We start from the raw sequence: 22,664 nt of genomic DNA, 5'->3' as shown, positions 1-22,664 counted from the left end.
TCAATCAACTCCAGTGTACTACTCTCTACTTATTCTGCAGGGTTTAAGATTAGCCCTGGTTTTCCCATTGGAAAGCCAACTCTTTGCAGCACAGTGTCTCCCAATCCTGGTCCAGCATTCAGTACATATGAGACACTCAATAAACCACCATTCATTGGTGGATTGGTAGGGTGGACTATCAGAAAAACTGAAATAAGCCCCATGAAGCCAGATTTTTAAAACGTTTTCATATCTGGTTGTGGAGGAGGGACGGACTGGGAGTTTGGGGTTAGCAGACGCAAACTATTACTTACAGAATGGATAAACAGCCAGGTCTTACTGTATAGCACAAGAAAGTATATTTGATATCCTGGGACAAACCATAAAGGAAAAGAATATTAAATATGTATAACTGAATCACTTTGCTGTATAGCAGAAATTAACATAACATTGTAAATCAACTATACTGCAATAGTCTTAAATTTTTTTTTCATCTCTGGATCCTCAATGTCTAGAAGAGTGTCACATAGTAGGTGTTCAAAAATTGATGAATTACAGTTTAGAAGCTTTCACCAATTGGTGATTAATTATAATTGAGGAAAAGGCATTGTCAAGATCACAAGTAAAGGCAAAAAGAAATATGATTAGCAAAGAAAAAGAATCCATTTCCATATGACTTTTCAGGAAACATCTGTTATCTAAACTAACACACACCTGTGCTTATCCCCAAACTGAAGCCCAGTGACTGTGAGGTGACTAAAGACGCTTCAAACTCCACGGGGATGGATTTCAGTGATTCATGTGCCCATGCAATTTCTGGCTTGTCTCAGGTGGTACAAATCTCCTCCCAAAGCACCATGATGTAGGCACTATAGAGAAGGGATGCTGGAAAGAACTGTGAGATGTCACTGTTTGGCTGGCTGGGTTATCTTTTTTTTTTTTTTTTTTTTGAACAGTCTATTGTAAAACAGCTTAAAAGACAGCCACTACGAGCCACATTAACCTGTTTATCCCTTGCCTTAAAACAGAGTCCAAGTCCCAGCAGGGCACAGTGGGACATGACAAAATATGGCAAAGTAACCCAGGAGAAGGAAGAAGCGGTGACAGGCCATTGGCAAGACCACAAATCACACGCCTGAAGTCCCTCTCACACCAGCTAATCTGGGTAGGAAGGATGTTGTGCCAAAGTTTCTCCCACTTTCTTCCTTTCTTTCGAGATCACCTTCAACAATTCATTTGGCGAAGACTTTTGGCATACTTTGCTTACTTCTCTATGTGAGTCACTTTTTCAAAATTATGCCCTTTTCAGAGATGCCCATCAAGGCCCAGCAGACATCAATCAACCAATTAATGAATAAGTTAATTAGTTTTCCTCCATCTGACCCCAAACAAGATCTGTGCCTAGGAAACCATCCAAACACAGGAAAGTGGGCATTCAGGAGCTCAGACATCCAAGCCAGCATGAACAGTGCTTTCTGTTAAAAGTCACGTCTCTCAGCCTAAAGTAACCTTGCCTGTGACTGCCTACAAGATCAAGTCCACACGCTTCAAGCCAGCATTCAAAGTGCTTCTCAAGCTGGTCTCACCACTAGCAAGTATGTCATTTCTTACCATCACCTCTATGTATGCCCCAGAATCCTCTGCTTCCTTCACTGTGCCGCTCTCTGCTAGGCACCCTTCTCTTTATGAACAAGTTCCCTCAATCATCTGAATTGTAGCAGGTCTTCGGGGCCCATCCTCCGCCACTCTCCTCCATAGGGTCTTCCTCCAACACTCTACCTTAGTACACAATGAGCTTCTCTTTCCACTCTGTATTATGCTCTAGACTCTGGCAGCATGGCTACCCAGCCAGACATCCACTGCAAAACTCCATGACTATTTCCCGTACACATGCTGCCTTTTTCCACAATGCTCAGCACTTGCCACACAGACGATCCACAAACATTTGCTGACTATTCCTCTTTCCTTTCAACCTAAAATTTAAGTGGCTATTTCTTCCACCAGAAACACCTGTCCTTTGGGCCTACCTTCTCCAGAAGGAAAGGCAGGGGGAGGTCATTTTTTTTTTCTCATAGAACTTGTTAAATCAGGGCTCATATATTTTCCATCACATGGGAAGACAGATGTTTGTTTTTGAAGAATATGATTGAGAGAAGAAAAGAATGCTGATAAAGCATTTACCTCACCCAAAAGAAGTGTGGTTACTGCATGGGACCACTTTGGAGAATCAAAGTTAGAGTCCTGGATATGCAAATCTCACACTTGAAATTGTAGTGAAATTGACAGAGTTTGGGTAACACAAGGAATAAGAAGTGACCTGAGGACAGGAAAGGCAGAGAAAGCTTCCATATGACACTGTGTGACCTAATCTCTCATGTTTTTCTTTTTCTTTTCTTTTTTTTTTAACTTTTAAAAACATGAAACAGGTGCTCCAGCTTGGTATAAAGAAACTGAGTAATAATACTGACTAGGAGAGACCCAGTTTTCCTGTTAGCCTTATTTTCATCCACTAAAGAGTCACTTCAATAAATTAAGTCAGCTCTTGATAATCTACATTTAGGCTGTTAGATATTCAAGCTATCTAAAATTAATTCTTAACAATTCATCCACTCATTACCCATTCAACAAATATTTACTGAACACCTGGTATATGCCAGGCACTAATGCATAAATTTGTTTTAAGATAAGAAACAAAACGGATGCTATATGACATCTATCAAGAAAAAAAAGTCCCTACAAGTATACACCAACTGTCAAACATTATTTTTCATTCTGTTCTCTTTCCTTGAAGGTGATTTTTTAATCCCCAATCCATTCCCAAATACCAGCATATCTTCAAAGAGTGCAAGCGGGTTATTTCACAGTAAAAATGGTGATTTACACTATCACAACACACATTTCTCCAAAGAAGTGGTTAAATTTCTTTGGTTAGTAAAATACCGAATTCTCTTGGTTTGCATACATTTCTCAGAAATCATTGGTAAGTAGCCCCAGTTTGCTGGAAACCTAGCCATGAAGAACAGACAAGTTATTAATACAAGACAGAATGTTCCTCAGTGTTGAGGGACTGCTTCACAGGGCCAGCTCTTCATAAAAGCTGTTCACAGCTTGACCCCTTAAAGATGCCTCTTGAAGTAATGCCCGTGCTTCCAAAGGGTAGGGAAACCTTCATGTTTTGTCTAGGGTGAGACAAGCAAGTCCTTATAACACTTTCACTCTCTGCTTTGCAAACTGCTGCACTTCATCTCACCTTAATTTAATTCTTTCTCTTCCCCATTGGCCTATTCAATCTCTCAGTTGACACGTCTGATCTCTGTAATAATATTCAAGTCCCTAAGAAAGTACAAAGCTGGGATTTTACTCTATTTCTCTAAGCAGAACTTAATTAGGAAGGTAAATCTTCTGCCAAGAAGTCAAATAAAAATGACACGTGACTAGATGTCATCTGAAGCCACACAACCCTCTGTGTGGTAGGGTCCAGTTTGCCAGGGTCTGACAAAGCTGGGAACTAATTAGACAGATGTCTGGTGTTGTAAGTCTTTCTTCCAGATGACAACAGAGGAAGTGGCAAGGTCAATGTTGAAATGTAGATAAGGAGCTGCCTTCTGGGCTGAGTGGACATACACCTCCTCTTAAAACGGAGCTAAGCAAAGGCCCTAAGCAATTGGCCAGACCTTGTACTTCCCTTTGGTGCTAGCCCCAGTGTCATCACCAATGGCTCTCCTACCTTATGCTGTGTTGGCAACGTCCTCACCTCTCAGACCGATCCTCGGGGGTCGCCTCAATTATAGCATACGACCAAATTAGAATGGGCTGGAGCAGGGGAGAACTGGCCAAGATTGTGTGGTCTTAATAAAGGCCTGTATTGTGCTCTGTTGCCCCCAGAAACAGCCTGGATTCGAGTCAACATTAAAACCAAATTAGAGTTGACTTAGATTTAATTCCAACAAAATGCCTTCCTTTTGGTATTATCAACACACATTCAATTCAATTCAGAAACTATATGTTTCCTTTTTAAGTATTACATACCATGGGGGTTTTGTTTGTTTTTGTTTTTTGTATAGAGGCAGTTAATTATTTTTCCCCCTCAACTGTGCCCAATTCAACAGGTTTATTACTTATTTCCTGGGAGCAAAGGGGAAAGGTTTTGTCAGTCATCATCAAAAACAAAAAACCATTTGTTGAACTGTTTCATTCAACTAAAACAAGAAGCAAACTGCTCTGGGGTGGATTTTTAAATTTCAAGCTATAGTAATTATAAAAATGAATATCAATACCTTTGTTTTAGAAGACACACCTACTATTTTATCCAGGTAAACATGAGAAACTGAAAATATCCTTTTAAACATTCTCCTAGTTTATGCATAGACTAGAAAAGAGTGAAAAGCTTTCCTGATTTTTCAATTCCAAGAGGAATCCGTCCAAACCGTTTCTATTATTAGCACACAAAATGGTAGCTAAAGAAGTTACTGTGGTTAACAACTGAATAATTCATAGTCTCAGAAGAATTCAGTCGCTTTGTCTTCTCCAGTTTCTCTTTAGAACTGGATCCCCAAACATATTTCGTGTCCTGAGTTGTTATAAAGAAACCCATATACAAATTTCTTCTCAGAACTTAAAAATCAACCACACTAAGCACTAAAAACAGCAGCAAGACATTAGGCTGGAGACTTAACAGGAACTTTTATAACCAGTTCATAAAACTCTTAAGATTACACATATATTATCAGAAATTAGAGTTACAGCTTCCAGTTTCTGTCCCATGGCTATCACTGGGCTATAACATCACCAAAATTTAAACTGTCTTTACGCAATCTTCCAAATAAAATATGTAAACACAGTAAATATGACCTACAGATAATTTTCAACACATTTCAACACCCTCTAATCTAAAGTCAAATTATTTTCTGTGATGCGAGACACTAAGAATTTCAAGTTCCGAAAAAGAAAAAAAAAAAAAAACCACTTCAATTAGTGAGTCAAAGAGGTTAATAATGTTGGCAGGATGGAGTTCTGCTGTTCACTAGGAGAACAGAGGTCAAGCCCACCACCACTTTTTACCGGAAATTCCCAGAAATGTTCAACTTTGTTTTATCTTTGGAAGAAAGATGTTAAGTATTAAAAAATATGTGGGGATTTTAACCTTCAACTTTATTTTCTAACAACTTTTTTTCCAAAAACAAGCAATCTCTGCCAAATAAAGCATAGAACTGTGAAACAAGATGGCTGGATTTTCTTTTTCCTGGTTTACATTTCATCCTCGTCTAAATTCTCAGTGGAACAAGTGTAAAACTTCAGAACCCCAGGTGAAGCCATCATTCCTCAGAGGCCACAGTTTACCCTTTCCTGTCTCCAAGGGCTTTTATTTTATTTCATTATTTATTTCTCTGCACTGGGTCTTCATTGCTGTGCAGGCTTTCTCTAGTTGTGGCAATCGGGGGCTACTCTCTAGTTGCAGTGACTGGGGGCCTCTCATTGCAGTGGCTACTTTTGTGGAGCATAGGCTCTAGTTGTTGAGGCCTGCGGACTTACTTACTCTGCAGTATATGGGATCTTCCTGGACCAGGGATTAAACCCATGTCCCCTGCATTGCAAGGTGGATTCTTAACCTCTGGACCACCAGGGAAGTCCCAAGGTTTTTTTGATGTTAAAATTTCTAAAGCAAATCTTTCTATTAAGCACGATTCCCTTCTTAAATAGTTTGCCTAACCTGTCAACAAGAAAGAAAGTGAACCTTTTTTGGATACTGCAATGTGATCATTTGTGAACACTAGTCTACTAGGATATATTAAAATTCCAGGGACTTCTTTGATGGTTCAGTGGTTAAGAATCCACCTCCCAATGCAGGGGATGTGGGTTCAATCCCTAGTCAGGGAACTAAGATCCCACATGGCCCATGCTGCAACGAAGACCCAATGCAGCCAAAAAACTAAAATACAGCTAAATTAGGAACTAATTAGATGCTAATGAGTGTTTACTCAGTGCCAGGCACTAGTGTGAAGTGCTTTACTTCTCTCATTTAATGCTAAGAGGTAGCATATATCTGCAGAAGGCAATGGCAACCCACTCCAGCACTCTTGCCCAGAAAATCCCATGGATGGAGGAGCCTGGTAGGCTGCAGTCCATGGGGTCGCTAAGAGTCGGGCACAGCTGAGCGACTTCACTTTCACTTTTCACTTTCACGCAGTGGAGAAGGAAATGGCAACCCACTCCAGTAATCTTGCCTGGAGAACCCCAGGGACAGAGGAGCCTAGTGGGCTGCCGTCTATGAGTCGGACATGACTGAAGCGACTTAGCAGCAGCAGCAACATATATCTAATAATAAGAAAGTAATATATATACCTAACATTACCTAACACTACCATGAAGAAAGGGCTTCCCTGGTGACTCAGTTGGTAAAGAATCTGCCTGTAATGCAGGAGACCTGGGTTCAATCCCTGGGTTGGGAAGATCCCCTGGAGAAGGGCATGTCAACCCACTCCAGTATTCTTGCCTGGAGAATCCCATGGACAGAGGAACCTGGCAGGTTACAGTCCATAGGGTCACAATTGAGCGACTAACGCTTTTCACCATGAAGGAAATTGTCATATACCTCACAAGTGGCTACCTCAGGTCAGTTCAAGTCTAAAACTCAAGCTCTTAGCCTTTGCACTACTACAAGACTTTTCAAGAACAAAGGTTCCCTGAGCAGGAATCAGACCTAGACCAAGGTGGAGAAAGTTAGAAATTCTGACCACTAGACCACACAGCATGTGTTGGGTTACCTGACCCCATGCCAAAAATGCCCGGATGGTTACGTTTGGCAGTCTGCTTTTTTATTGTTTGTGTCTCCTGCTGATTTCATTGCTTCCATGTTTCACATAGATATAGACTTTCTACCATCACCAGCAAGTAGAATCTGGAGCAACGTCTCTTCTCCCTTTATCACAACTTTCCATTTAGATGCTGTTTTCCAGTTTACAAAGTGCTTCCACATACCTTATCTCATCTAATCTAATTTGCTATTTCTAATCAGTTTGGGGATGAGCAACCAGATTACCCATAATTCCAACAGGCTTCGATAAATAAAAGCAATTAGGTTCTGAGTGAGGGCTTAAGGAAGACTCCTAGGAATGAAGTGCACATGTCCAAGGACAAAGAGCGGGCACCTCTTTTGCAGCCCAGACCTTGCCTGACCACTCAGTCATTCTAGCAATCATTCATTTAATAAACATTTACTGAGCACCTGCTATGTGCCACGTTCTGTCATGACTGCTGGCATTACAAGGATGATCAACTCCTAGTTCCTGCCTTTGAGAAGCCCTGAGACTAGTAGAGAGAGAAATGTAATCACAGATTACCATGCTGAGAATGGGCAGGCAGCAAAAAGGTAGCTGTGCACAAAGGATTATGGGAAAATGGATGCTAGCTGCCCAGTTCAGCAGAGATTTTCTAGACGATCCAAGGCTGATGAGGTTCTCAGCTTGGTGGCAGACTCTAGGGGTTGCTGGACGGCTGAACTCTAAATAAACCAGGGAAATCGTTTTCTACTCTGGCTACACATTAGAATCACTTGGGGAGCTTTCAAAACCAAATAATAAGACCACTTCGGAAAATTTGGGGGCAGCGCTTACTCAGGCCAAGCATACACATACCCTATGACCCAGCAGTTCTATTCCTATGTATAAACCCAGCAGAAATGTGTACCAGAAGACATACACAGGGATATTCATAGTAGCATTGTTCATAGCAACCCCAAACTGGAAACAACCCAGATGTCCATCAACAGGTGAATGGATAAAGAAAATAGGGGACATCTACACAATGGAATACCACTAGCAATAAAAAAGAAAGAACAACGAAGCACAGACTCTAGGGCGCCTGGGCTCAGTAGCTGTGGCACATGGGCTTAGCTGCCCTGAGGCATGTGGAATCTTCTCATACCAGGGATTGAACCTGTGTCCTCTGCACTTAGCAGGCAGATTTTTAACCACTGAACCACCAGTTCCAGATGTGTTCAGTTTGTAAGGATCCAATGAACTTTTTACTCAGGACTTGTGCAGTTTCCTGAATTCATGCTGTACGTCAATATAAAGTTTACTTAAACATTAAAAAAAAAGAAGAAATAGTGAGGAAGGCCTGGATCTCACTGCAGACCAATTAACACAAAAGCCCAGTGTGGGTAGACCCCAATATTTGTATTTTTTTAAAAACACCCCAAGTGGCTCTGATGTACAGCTACGTCTGAAAAACCAAGGCTAGATGTTCCCATATTCTCAATAGCTCCTTTGGGTTAACAGCTTGGCACGTGGCAAATGGAACACATTTTGAAGTAAGGAACATCAGTGATTACATTCTGGCTCTGTTTTGCACTGGCAGTGTGTGGCATTTGTCTGGATCATCCCCAAACCTCAGTTTCCACCAGTGTATAATGGGCACAATATCCTCTCCCCCCTAGGATTATTGTGAGGATGAAATGAAATAATATACTTAGAGCACCTAGCAGGCAACCTAGAACACAGTATGTGCTTGAGAAATGGTAGGTACCCAACTCCTCTCTCTCCTTCAAGTCCAAGTTCCTAAGTCTCAGCCCAGTGATGAGCAGATTGCTGCAGACGAACAAAACTCACACTCTCCGGTTTCTCCTCCTGAATGAGTTTCTTTGTAAAGACTGAAGTAATATTATACTTGGGCTAGTGATGTCAAATGAATGTCAGACATTTCTGGGCCCTGGGGGCTCACTCTGTTCAACACTGCTACCCCCAAAGATGATTGGAGAGGAGGCAGACCATAGATCAATACCAACCACAGACCCTCCTGTGGAAAGCTTTGTCCCTGACCTCACTTCTAGTAACAGTAACAGTACCAGTCCTGTGAGCTGGCAAGAAAGAACAGAAAGAAACAGTAGCTTGGACGACATACCATCCACGATATGTACCAAATGAGACACTTTTGTATCAAATGTCACGTTGGCATAAACACAAAGCAGAATCATGGGCTGAGAGCAGAAGATTCGGGTGAGAGTTTTGATGACACCACCCGTCAGCTCTGTGACTTTGGATCACTAAACTTTTCTGTTTCTCTGGCCAGTGAAAGCAATGCCATCTCTCCTACATCCTTCACAAGGGCACAGTGAGTTTTAGATAAGATAAATAGAATGTTTTCCAAAACTTGAAGCAGCAAAAGAAGGCAAGATGAGATTTCTAGGCTGGAAATTTACTTTGTTCCAAACTCCAGTCACCAACCACCACCCTCCCTCCCCAAGACTGAGAACTCTCTGATATTAACTGCTTCAAGCACACCCAGAGACTCCACCAGCCTGAAGCTCGCTTATGTAAGAAGAGACTGCAGCACTGCCTGGCATGTAGCATAATACTTTGCTTAAGAGAAATCCTTGGAAATGCCTCAGCTGAACTACAAGGGCAGGCCCAGGCTTTACGTTTTGGAGACAGGCGCTCTCAGTCACGGAACACCAGAACTGTGGCTGGAGCAAATGATGTCATCGGAGCTCTTCTTACCATGGTCAATGTCAAAATTAAGATAGGAAGTTCAAGGACAAATCGTGGGGTTCCCAGGCAAATACAAGTTAGAAAAACAGTCTGAACCTCAGAATCTTGCTTTTAAAATTGTCTCCTCTCCTATAATGGTTTCTGGTTTATGTGAAGCTTTTCTTGACAAAAGGTACATAGTTGCATAGAAAAATATATTCCCTTAGGACTCTATTTTTTCTCCCACTACACATTAAGAAGAGACAAAAAAAAAATCATGTGAGTCACCCCTGTATCCAAAAACAATAACAAACCAAAAATAAAACTATAAGATTTTCGAAGAGACAGATAAACTTAAGGGCTCTCCACTCCAGAGCTGAGAAACGAAATCGCTCAAATACCTGTTGGGTTCCTAAATGACTGGAAAATGAAAACTCGAAATTAACCACAGGTACGTTAGAACACCTTGTAGATACAGGACTTTCCCCATCCACAAACCATTCCTGCGACAGACCTGTGTACTCAACGCCTAAAATAGCCCCAAATGTACGGATGCCGGGGACGGTGGCGGGGGGGTGGGGGATGTCAATTAGTATAGAAGAAAAATAGTACTGTTGATTCCTGCCCTGGTTTCAGGGAAAAGAAGGAATCGGGTCTGATGCAAACCTCGCGGCCAGAGCCGGACAACTCGCCCCTAAGTTTGGCGCGTCCCCGCTCTGCGCCCTCGGCCCCCGCCCCCGCTCCCGGCACCCAGGCGCTCAGAGCCCCGCGAGGCCCTGGCGGAGGACGGACCCCGCGGCCACGGCCCGGGGAGGAAGGGCGGCTCCTCGCCAACGAGGGTCCTTCGGCCCCACCCCAGGCCCTCGCGCGGTCCCCTTCCCCTGACCCCTCGCCCGGGCAGGTCACCTGGCTTGGCGGCTGCCCTCTGGTCCTCCAGTTTTTCGCTCGCTCTATCCGCGCCGCTGCCGCCTCCGGGAAGCCGCTCGCCCTCCCGAGTCACCGGGCCGGCGAGCCGGCGGCCGAGCCGGTGCCAAGGCTGCGGGAACGGTTCCACTCGGCCGGAGCTGGGACTCTGCCCTAAGCGCGGCCGCCACCAGGGCGAAACTGGAGAGCTGGGCTCGGCTCGCCGGGGCGGGGAGGGGCGACTGCAACTTTGCTCCTGGACGCGGACGAGGAGGGGGCGCCCGTCTCCAAACTCTGAGCAGCGCCCGCAACCTCTCCAGACCAGGGTTTTTTTTTATTTGTTGTTTTTTTTTAATGCCCCCCCCCCGCCTTTTTTAATCTAAAGGGAAGCCAGATGCTGGCCCTCAAGTTCTTGTTTCCAAAGCGGCGGGGAGCGCGGGGCCGAAAGCGGGGTGCAGGAGACGCGCCCTGCTGGGTGCGCGGGCGGCGAGCCGGCCGAGGGCGCGCGGGGCGGCGACGGGCGGGCAGCGGCTGCCCTGGGAACCCGCCTTTGCGGCCGCTCCGCACCCGGCTCTCAGTACCTCGCCGGCCCCCTCCAGCCGGGAGCCAGAGCCCGGGAGGGAGAGCGGCCTGGAGGGACCGGGCCAGCGGCGGGGAAGCAGTGACCCGGACCTGGATCGCCGAAGTAGGAACTGGAAGTGACAGCGGCGCAGGGCAGAGCAGCCGCCGCCGCCGCCGCCGCCGCCCGGTAGCCGTGGCGGCAGCAGAAGCCACGGAGCAGCGGCGGCGGCCGCCACACTGCGCATGCTGCTGCCGCCGGGTTCAACCCCGAGCCCCGGGCTGCCGCCGCCTGGCCTGCCGCGGGCCTCTGCTAGAGCCTCGGGCGGGAATCCCGGCCTCACTGAGCAGCCCTGCCAGGTGGCCCGCTTCCTCCTCCAGCCCCGGACGCGGCTTGGAGCCCCTAAACCCTGTGGTGAGCCGCTGAGCCACCCCAGAGAGGAAGCGCGCTCCAGCGGCCCTCCGCACCCCTCCCTTCCCCGAACTGTCCTGGATGCCCTTCCCGGACTTCTCGGATAACAGGCCCCACACCAAATAGTCTCTTCGAGGGAGAATGAAAAGGTTCGTGAGAGAAGGCAAATATCTCCGACCTTACTTGAAGTCCAGTTTTTACCGAAAAGCAATGGAATCGGTAGATTAGGATGGCCAGTCATGGGTGTCATTTGATGTAACTCACGGAAATTCCAGTAGGAGTGTCAGACTGGCTCGACAGAAAGAGGAAAAAAAAAAAAAAAAAGACCAAAAACTTACCAAAATCCTCTTTAGTCTTCTCACTAGCTCAAATTGAGCGGCTAAATATACAAAGCTTTCCCCAGCGGAAACTGATGGAAACGGCCAGTTAAAAACAGTGTCCAACAGTGAGACATTACCAATCCTTACTCCAGTCTCCTCATTTTTACAGATGAGTCAACTGAGGCCGAGAGAAGGGGACTCTGAGTTCTCGGAGAGAACGTCGCCGTTTCAGGGCCTGATACCCACTGCAGCTACTGCTTAGTTGCCTGGCCTCTGCCTCATTGCTCCAGGGAGGCTTTGCTCTCCTAGAGCTCAGATCGATTATGGGAGATTTAGCCCTTGACTCATGATCATTAGTAGAGCTGCCTTCCTTCCAGAACTGCTTCCCTGTCGAGCGGCCCTGGGAAATGGCAAATCGTCCATCCCACAGGCCCCACTTTGGGGAGAGCACCCATGCTGTTCCAGTGACAAGGCAGATGGAGTGACTCAGGGAGACAGGAGGCAGTTACGGGTGGGGGCACAGAAAAAGCCATACTGATACCAGCTGGTGAAGGAGGGAGAAAGAGAGTGAAAGAAGCCCTAACTGAGCTTCATATACCTTCAGTGAAATCCTTCATAAACAAAACGGCGAAGTAAGGTTGGCCCAGGAGCAGAATAGGAGATGGTAGAGTATCCCTGGCAATGGGTTGTTCATAAAAGTGGCAGGTGAAAAAGAAGTGCCTACTGGGGATGAGGCTGGGGGAAGCCTGGCTGAAAGAAAAACCAGAGGACTAGAGCTGGGACAGACCAGTCCTTCCTGGGGCTTAGCCAGGACTGCGTAGTCAGAGGTACCACCCAGGCCAGTCCCAAATGATCACAAGAACTGTATCTGTCCCTGACTCCCAGCAAGTTCAAAGGCAGAAAAAAGACCATTGCTAGGACAGTGCTGTCGAGGGACTTATTGGTCACATTAGTGACACTCTACCTAGACATGAGGATTTTTCCATATGTTCTGGAAGATTTTCTCTTGAGGCCTGAGTGTCCTCCCTGCCTTCTCCATTCTGTAAATAAATAAGAAAGATACATTTGGTTCACAAAAATGGAAATACAAATAAACAATAAAGGCATGAGAGATGTCCAAACGCACATGGAATCATGACATTAACATTACAGCAATAAAGAAATACCATTTGCACCCAACATTTTAGCCAACATAAATGATAAATAATATCCAGGGCCACCAGAGACATGAGGAAGAAGGCACTTTCTACACTGTTGGTAGGATTAGAGCTTCATACAGCATGTTTGTAGGGGAATTTGAGAGTATCAAATTGTAACACAGGTATTCCATTTCTATGAAGAAAGATGCTTCAAGAATAATCACAGAGGTACACAAATCTCTATGTGCATATACAACGTGACCCTCTGGCATTTATCCCAAGAATACAAGATTGATTTAACATATGAAAATTAATAATGTAATAAACATTGCGGTATAATAAAGGAGAAAATCAATGGTCATCTTAACAGATGCAAAGAAAAGCATTCGAAAAAATCTGGCACCCCTTCATGACAAAAAACACTCAAAAAACTAGGAAAGGAATGGAACTCCTTTAACCTGATAAAGAGCATCTGTGAAAACCCACAACTACCATTATGCTTAATGGTGAAAGATCAATTGTATTTCTATGCAATGAACAACCCAAATGTGAAATTAAGGAAACAATTCCATTTGCAATAGTATCAAAAGAAATAAAATACTTTGGAATAAATTGAATCAAGGCAGTACAGGCGTGTACACTGAAAATTACAAAACATTGTTGAATGAAATTTTAAAGACTTAAATCAATGGCAAGACATCCTGTGTTTATGGATCAGAAGACTTAATGTTGTTCAGATGGCAATATTCCCCAAAGCAATATACAGACTGAATACAATCCTTATTAAAAATTCCAGTTTGCCTTTTTGCAGAAATGTACAGGCTGATCCTGATCCATATGTGCACACAAGAGATCCAGAATAGCCAAAATTATTTTGAAAATGAAGAACAAAGTTGGAGGACTCATGATTTCTGATTTGAAAACTTACCACTCAGCTACATTAATTCAGTGGGGGAAAGAATCATCTACAGAAAGCAAGGGAATTCCAGGAAAACATGTACTTCTGTTTCATTGACAATGCTAAAGTCTTTGACTGTGTGGATCACAACAAACTGTGGAAAATTCTTTAAGAGAGGGAATACCAGACCACCTTACCTGCCTCCTCAGAAATCTGTATGCAGGTCAAGAAGCAACAGTTAGAACATCACATGGAATAATGGACTGGTTCCAAACTGGGAAAGGGGTGTGACAATGCTGTATATTGTCACCCTATTTTTTTAACTTATATGCAGACTCTGTCCCATGGATGGAGGAGCCTGGTAGGCTGCAGTCCGTGGGATCGCTAGGAGTCAGACATGACTTCACTTTCACTTTCATGTGTTGGAGAAGGAAATGGCAACCCACTTCAGTGTTCTTGCCTGGAGAAACCCAGGGACAGAAGAACTGGGTGGGCTGCCGTCTATGGGGTCGCACAGTCGGACACGACTGAAACAACTTAGCAGCAGCAGCATCATGTGAAATGCCAGGCTAGATGAAGCACAAGCTGGAATCAAGATTGCCAGGAGAAATATCAACAACCTCAGATATGTAGATGATTCCACTCTAATAGCAGAAAGTGAAGAGGAACTAAAGAGCTTCTTGATGATAGTGAAAGAAGAGAGGGAAAAAGCTGGCTTAAAGCTCAACATTCAAAAAACCAAGATCATGGCATCTGGCCCCATCACTTCATGGCAAATAGATGGGAAAAAAGTGAAAACAATGACAGATTTTATCTTCTTGGACTCCAGAATCACTGTGGACGGTGACTGCAGCCATGAAATTAGAAGATGCTCCTTGCAAGGAAAGCTATGACAAATCTAGACAGCATATTAAAAACCAAAAACATTGCTTTGCCAACAAAGGTCTGTCTAGTCAAAGCTATGGTTTTTTCAGTATTGATGTGAGACTTGGACCATAAAGAAAGCTGAGCACTGAAAAGTTGATGCCTTTGAATTGCAGTGCTGGAGAAGACTCTTGAGAGTCCCTTGGAGTGCAAGATCAAACCAGTCAATCCTAAAGGAAATCAACCCTGAAAATTCATTGGAAGGACTGATGCTGAAGCTGAAGCTCCAATACTTTGGCCACCTGATGCAAAGAGCCAACTCATTGGAAAATACCCTGATGCTGGGAAAGGTTGAAGGCAAAAGGACAAGAGGGCAGCAGAGGATGAGATGGTTGGCTATATACCGTCACTGATCAATGGACAGTAATCTGAGCAAATTCTGGGAGATAGTGGAGGTCAGGAAAGCCTGGCATGCAGCAGTCCATGGGGTCACAAAGAGTCAGACATGACTTAGAGACTGAACAACAACAACAAACCATCAAAAATACCAACGTGACATTTTTCACAGAACTAGAACAAATAATTCAAAAATTTGTATGGAAACACAAAAGACCCCAAATAGCCAAAACAATCTTGAGACAGAGCAGAGCTGAGGAATCACACTCTCTGACTTCAGGCTATGCCACAAAGTTACAGCAATCAAAACAGTATGGTACTAGCACAAAAGCAGATACATTGATCAGTAGAACAGAATAGAGAGCCCAGAAATAAACCCACTCACTTACGGTCAATTAATCTATGACAAAGGAAGCAAGAATATACAATGGAGAAAAGACAGTCTCTTTAATAAGTGATTCTGGGAAAAGTGGACAGCACATGTGAAAGAAAGAAATTAGAACATTCTCTAACATTATACACAAAAATAAGCTCAAATGGATTAAAGACCAGATACTATAAAACTCCTAGAGGAAAACATAGACAGAATATTCTTGGACATAAATCACAGCAATATTTTTTGATCCATCTCCTAAAGCAAAGGAAATTTTAAAAATAAACAAATGGAACCTACAGCTTAAAAGTTTTTGTACAGCAAAGGAAACCATTGACAAAATGAAAAGACAATCTACTAAATGGGAGAAAATATTTGCAAATGCTGACTAATAAGAGGTTAATATCCAATATATATAAACAGCTCATGCAACTCAACATCAAAAAACAACCCAATTTAAAAAGTGGGCAGAAGACCTGAATAGATATTTTTCCAAAGAGGTAATGCAGATGGCCAACAGCCACAAGAAAAGATGCTCAGCATTGCTAATCATCAAGGAAGTGCAAATCAAGTCAGAATGGCTATCACTGAAAAGAACACAAATAACAAATTTGGGGAGGGTGTGGAGAAAAAGGAACCCTCCTACACTGTCGATGGGAATGTAAATTGGTGCAACCACTGTGGAAAACAGTATGGAGGTTTCTCAAAAAACTAAGAATAGAACTACCATATGACCCAGCAATTTCACTCCTGGGTTTATATATATATATATAAACACACACACAAAAACACCAATTCAAAAGATACATGCACCTCAGTGTTCATAGCAGCATTATCTACAATTTCCAAGGTATAAACAATCTAAGTGTCTATCAACAGGTGAATGGATAAAGACAATGTGGTGTGTGTGTGTGTGTGTGTGTGTGTGTGTGTGTGTGTGTGTGTGTGTGTGATGGAATACTACTCAGCCATAAAAAAGAACTAAATAATGCCAGTTTATACCAACATGGATGGACACTTGGATGGCATTATGCTAAGTGAAACAAGTCAGAGAAAGACAAATACTGTATGATATGATTTATATGTGGAATCTAAAAAATACAACAAGCTAGTGACTAAAACAAAAAAGGCAGACTCACAGATATGGAAAACAAACTGCCTGTGGGGAGAGGGAAGGAGGGAGGGGGCAACATAGGGATAAGGGAATAAAAGGGGTTATTATGGGACTATACGAAATCACATGTGTGAAACTTTTGAAAATTAGAAAGCACTATAGAATTTAAATAATTTTTCATGTAATAAAAAATCATTTTTAGGGACTTCCCTGGTGGTCCAGTGGTTAGGACTCCTCACTTCCACTGGTGGGGGCCCGGGTTTGATCCCTGACTGGGGACCTAACATCCCACAAGCCACACAGCACGGCCAATAATAATAATAACTATTTTAATTAAATTAAAAAGAAAGAAAATGGGGAAATATTTTTAGGAAGATGCTATCGAAGTCTGGGAGGCACTTCAGAAACACCCTTGTCTCCCAGGTGTCTCAGCAGACTTCCCTGATCAGTTGCGAGTGGCGTGAGCCTCTAGCGACCCTAGGACACTAAAGCCACATGAGAACACAAAGATGGAGGTCACTTGCAGAGACCAGCTGGCCACTCAGAGGGTCAGAAGGCAGCAGCTCTTTCATGTGGTCACTGTGCCCCACAGTCAACACTCAAATTGTCAATGTACTGCTGCGTCTCTGCTTTCATTTTTCTAGATTTCCAAACCGACCGTTTCAAGCTGGCACTCTTTCTGTATATAAATAATAGTGTGTCCTTGGCAACAATCAAGCCCTGCTCTTTTTGCTTTTTAAACATTAACAGTTTCATAGTGTCAACAAAAAAAGTATTAAGTATGCCCTAAGGGAAAGGCTACCCACTCCAGTATTCTGGCCTGGAGAATTCCATGGAATGTATGGGGACGCAAAGAGTAGGACACAACTGAGCAACTTTCACTTCACTTCACTTCAGACTAGGCACTGTGCTGGGTACTTTAGTTCTGAGAGATACTCTATCTAAAGTGACAAGATACAGAAACAATTTAAATGTTCATCAACGGATGAATGGATTTCAAGAAAAGATGTGGTATATACACACAATGGACTGTTATTCAGCCATGCAAAAGGAGGATATTCTGCCATTTGCAAAAACAGGGATGGACTTTGAACACATTATGCTAAATGAGGTAAGTCAAATAAAAATACTGTATGGTCTCACTTATACATGGAATCTTAAAAAATCAAACAGAAAAAAAGAGCTGTTATCAGGGGGTGGAGGCTGAGGGATGAAAACTGACATTGTTTAAGTGTACCAACCTACAACGAGCAGTAAATACACCATAGGGGTCTAATGTCCACTATAGGGAACACAGACAACAATATTGTACTTAGGTGATGTGATAAATATCGCTACAATGGCAATGATATTACAAAATATCAGTGCATTAAGGTAACACATTGTACACCTTAAATTTACACCATATTGTAGGTCAAATACTTTCAATGTTTAAAATAATGTTTTTTAATTTGCAAATATTTGTGTTTAGGTCTATATTCTAGCTACCTTGGGAACTTGAGACTGAATGGTCAGTATTTTTGGCTGCTGGGTGCACCCAGCTCAGCTTTCAACCTCATTCCTCCTGTATTGATTTTATTAATCTTCCCTCAGGGTTCTAGGAGTGCCTCAGTATGACTGTTATGCACCCCTTTCAGGCATAATTTTGTGTGCAACACTACCTAGTAATAATGGTATGAGTGAACAGCTATTATGCATGTGTTATGTGCGATGACATATGAAGTGCTTTAGATGCATTATTTCAGTTGACCTTTAAAAGAATCCAGTGCAGGGACTTCCCTGGCCGTCTAGTGATTAAGACTCCCTGCTTCCACTGCAGGGGACAAGGGTTTGATCCCTGGTCAGAGAACTAAGATCCTACATGCTGCAAGGTATGGTCAAAATATTAAAAATAAATAAACAAATCCAATGCAGTACCTATTACTCATGTCTCCATTATACAGATGAGGAAACTGGAGCAGAGAGAGGGCAAATAACTTTTCCCAGAATCACACAGAGCCAAAATTCTGACCCATGTCTGTCTGTCAAACTGGAGAAGGTATGTGCTTAACCATCCTGACAGATATTGCCTCCTCACAATATTCATCTGATGCTCAGACCAGCCTGAATTATCCAAAAGAGATCAAAATATGTTTGGCGACCTTCATGTAAGAAATGAAAATTATGTTATACTTTCAAAGAAAGATTTGTGTCCAAAGTGGCCAAAAATATTTTAAGTATGGGTGCTTAACGGAATAAGCATTAGTTATCAGAAAAATCCACTTATGTGAAACGACTCATTCTCCAAAAATGCCAGACCCAGGAGGTGTTTCTGTATCACCTAGTATTCTTAGAACCATATAGAAGCTCAATATACCTTCTGACAGCTTCAGAGTGCATAAATCTTTGGCAACCTCACCATGTTTTTATTTAACAAATGAAAAGAAAATGCCATGATCTGTTCGTAGCAGACATCATTCCATAAGGGATATAGAGTAGGTTGCACCTGCCTTAAAAGCCATACACACCATGTGCCCAGGTACACACACAGAAAGATAAAGAGAGAGAGAGGGAAGGAGCTAAAATTTGGCAATACGGAAATCTGGAATAAAATATTCTGAAACAAGCATAGCTTGATGCTATGGCTAACTTTCAGAAAAACTCTGAAGAAAGCAAAGTTTATCTGGGGGAAAGTTACTTGTACTAGTACTACTAGTAGTTAACTAACACTTGGAGAAAACTTTCTGTGTGCCATGCACTCTTCCAAGGATGTGAATTCTTTGAAACCTTACACCAATCCCATGAGACAGGTGCTGCTATTCTTCCCATTTTGCAGGTATGGAGACTGAGGCACAGAGCCATAACATGCCCAAGGTCACAAAGCTACTAGCAAGAGATAACTGAGATTTGAATCCAAGTAGTCTAATATCAGAAGGTGTGTGAAAGTGTCGCTCAGTTGTATCCAGTTCTTTGCAAGCCCACAGGCTATAGCCCACCAGGCCCCTCTGTCCATGGGATTCTCCAGGCAAGAATACTGGAATGGGTTGCTGTCCCCTTCTCCAGGGAATCTTCCCAACCTAGGGACTGAACTCGAGTCTCCTGCATTACAGGCAGATTCTTTACTGTCTGAGCCAGTAGGGAAGAGTCCAGGCTCAAACCAGTACTAACATTTCTCCACAAGTGATACTACTAATGCATGTCTATACTTCTTACACCCCAGGTCCTGTGCTGAGTACTCTACCTACGTTACTTCATAGATCTTTGGAATTTCAAGCTCTCAGCTCTAAATTATTATGCAGTATCTCATTTGATCCTTAAAACAGCCCCATGAGGTAGTTATTATTGTGTCCATTTTACAGATTAAAACACTAAGGCACAGAGACATTAAATAATGTGACATACAAGCAAAAGTGTCACCTCTTTTTCAGCAACACCCCCTATACTTACTGCAAGGATCCACATAACATAAAAGAATACAGTGTAACTTAATATACAATTTCTACCTCAGGGCCAAGTTCTTTCATGGCCTCTGTTCTAAAGTGTTAGTAGGGAAAAGTGGTTATAATCTTTCCACCCTTCCCAACTCAAAAGGATTACAGTAACCCTCTGCAGCATCCAGTGGCCCACTTTGGGCTCCACTTAGTAGGGATGCATACCATACAACCTCTGGCACCAAAAGCCTGCTTTCAGAGCTTGGGAGCTGTGTTTTTTTTTTTATTTATTTTTAATTGGAGGATAATTGCTTTACAATATTGTGTTGGTTTCTGCCATACTTCAACATGAATCATACATATGTCCCCACCCTCTCAAATCTCCCTTCGACCTCCCACCCCATCCCACCCCTCTAAGTTGTCACAGAGCCCTGGTTTGAATTCCCTGAGTCATACAACAAATTTTGGGAGATGTTTCTAAGTGGTACCATATTTTGTCTTTTTTTAATTGATTTACAATGCTGTGTTAATTTCTGCTGTACAGCCAAATGATTCAGTTACACATATACAGACATTCTTTTTCTTAATATTCTTTTCCATTATGGTTTATCATAGGAGATTGAATATGGTTCTCTGTGCTATACAGTAAGATAAAAGTTACCATATTTTGAATTTTGATTTTGTTTTGCTTTGGAATTGGTTTCCGGAAAAAAAATAAACAAACAAACAAACTAGGAAACCATGCCTGGGGACCATCTATCTTAACCATGGTTTCCATAAAAATGCTTCCTCTGTTCAACAGTAAAAATAAGCCTTTTACCACGACACCATGTTCATTAGCAGAGTGAAAAATGACCACAAGGAAGGCAACCTGGATGGGCTTACCTCCACTTGAAGGGCTGCGCATCCTTTCAGGAAGTCATTGATGTTGTTGGTGCAGTCAGCTTCAGTTTGGGGCTCCAGACAGTACTAAAGAAACACAGTCAAATATCACTTGGAGACTGTCATCCCAAGTGGGACACATCATTGCATCATTCTCTGATAAGTAGATAAAGTAGGCTTTTTAAGGTGGGGCCAACATTACTGTCAATCCAGGAAGAGAAATTAACCACTGAAGGAAGTGATGCAAAAATCTAAACGGTTGGTCTTGTTCCAAATGTCACCAAATCCTTAGCCCCATGTCATCTCCACTAACAAACTTTCTCATGCAAAGCATGGTGATAGCAAATTAGAGAGACCCTGCAAGTTTTTTTCATCCTGGTTCCTGCTTTCAACTTATCATTTCCCTCCATCCTCCTCATGATAATGTATTAAAATTGTATTTCCCTCTTCGCTGTTCTTTACATTTGATCACATTTCTCGACATTTTCCATTTTATCACTGTTTTCCAAGTTTGAGAAATTATAAGTAAATCGGTATGTTCAATAAAAACACTGCCTCAAGGAGGGAAATGAACTGTACTCAGTGTCTCATTCCCTGCTGACCTTAAGAAAATAATTTATGGCTCCACTTTTAAACTTGGTTAAGGTGCCCATTTTAAAAATTATTCTTACTGGTGATCATGGGTTTCCAACCTTCACAATTTTGGATTTTTAAAAATGAGTAAGGTTAGTTTCACTTTGAACACGTGTTGCATTCAAAACATATATTTGGTTTCTATTGTTTTAACAAACCCGTTGTGACATTTTGGATTATTTCTTCTGATTGCTAAATAGCCTCTCTTTCAATGGATACTTTATTTCTTTGAGAAGTAAATCCACGGTAAATTTAGTCATACCATCAATAAGCACCCTGAATATCTGTTACAAATCATCCCATTACTCCACAGACTCACATGAACCTCAGGTTCAAGACATGTCCTCAGTGCACAGAGAGGCACAACACACATCTCTGTGGCAGAGCCAGCTCGTGACAGGGGTGTTCTCCTTGTCCCCTGGTACCAGTGGTGTCAAAGGTTTTTACTGTACTAACCTCTAGTGGCCAATCACTAAAGGAAAACCTTTCATTTTCTGACTTTTTCCGACTATGAAAACAGTAAGAAAGAACGGTTAAATCTCAAAAAGAGATGAAAGCAGGAGTGTCCCATGACCCAGGCAACCGAAAATCTCCAGAGTGACATTACCGCTGCTCTCTGGTGGTGAGCAACCCTAAAGATACTGCAAATTTCCCTTACCTTTTCTACAGAGCCAGGCCTTAATCTGTTGATCAGTTTGCACAGCACTACCCCATTTTTCAACGAGGACTTCAAGAACTCCTCCGGATCACAGATGGTCTTTTTGGGGGAATCTAATACTCCCAAGGATATGAGCCAGGTCACGACGCGCTCTTCTGGATTCATTACTGCAGACTGAACGCTCCCGAGCACCTCTCTGGGGCAGCTGCAAGGACTAAGCCACATCCGCGATTGCATCTGCTGTTGTCTTCCTTTTTATGAGTTCTCTTCTCGTGCTTGCAGAGCAAAGCTCTAAAACAACGTTCCTTAGACAACGGTGGAAGCCACTCCAATTCTGGGATTTGAAAACCACAGAGCTCACACTCAAAGATGTAGAAATAGAATGAATGAGGGGAAAATCCTGGATAACACTGGGATTCTTTTTCAAAAGCTGCAAAACAAATTCATTAGGATTTTTTTTTTTTAAAAAAAGAAGAAATACATACACACACTCACACCCCTCCCCCCCCCCAAAAAAAACCAACAGTGCAAGAAGCTGTAAGGGAAGGAAGTGAGCAGGATGCTGGGGAGGGAGGAAAGAGAAGGCAGTGAGTGCTCTGGGAAAACAGAGGCGAGCCAGCACTTCAGGGGACCTTGGAAATGAGATACTCATGGGCCA

At 42.9% G+C, this 22,664-nt stretch overlaps 1 protein-coding gene across 5 annotated transcripts in view; it reads right to left on the bottom strand.

Annotated features, from left to right (window-relative positions):
- ARHGEF6 (Rac/Cdc42 guanine nucleotide exchange factor 6) overlaps positions 1 to 22,284 on the bottom strand; it is a 116,245-nt gene extending 93,961 nt beyond the window's left edge. For 2 of the 5 annotated variants that reach the window (XM_013976296.2, XM_013976297.2), the window contains exons 1-2: positions 22,007 to 22,284; positions 20,719 to 20,802 (exon numbers count right to left, since the gene is read on the bottom strand). In XM_013976296.2, the coding sequence (XP_013831750.1) occupies positions 20,719 to 20,802; positions 22,007 to 22,243 (321 nt within the window). In that variant the 5' untranslated portion in view covers positions 22,244 to 22,284. Of the gene's footprint in view, positions 1 to 10,352; positions 10,563 to 11,497; positions 11,590 to 20,718; positions 20,803 to 22,006 lie in introns of those variants that run through there. The other 3 variants (XM_005700425.3, XM_005700426.3, XM_018044164.1) reach the window with 3 other exon arrangements.
- Between the last annotated feature and the right edge of the window lie 380 nt (positions 22,285 to 22,664).

Source organism: Capra hircus (genome assembly GCF_001704415.2).
Source record: "Capra hircus breed San Clemente chromosome X unlocalized genomic scaffold, ASM170441v1, whole genome shotgun sequence".
NCBI classification, from domain to species: Eukaryota; Metazoa; Chordata; class Mammalia; order Artiodactyla; family Bovidae; genus Capra; species Capra hircus.
The sequence above is the reverse complement of the archived record's forward strand: the minus strand, read 5'-3'. Positions and strand labels throughout refer to the sequence as shown.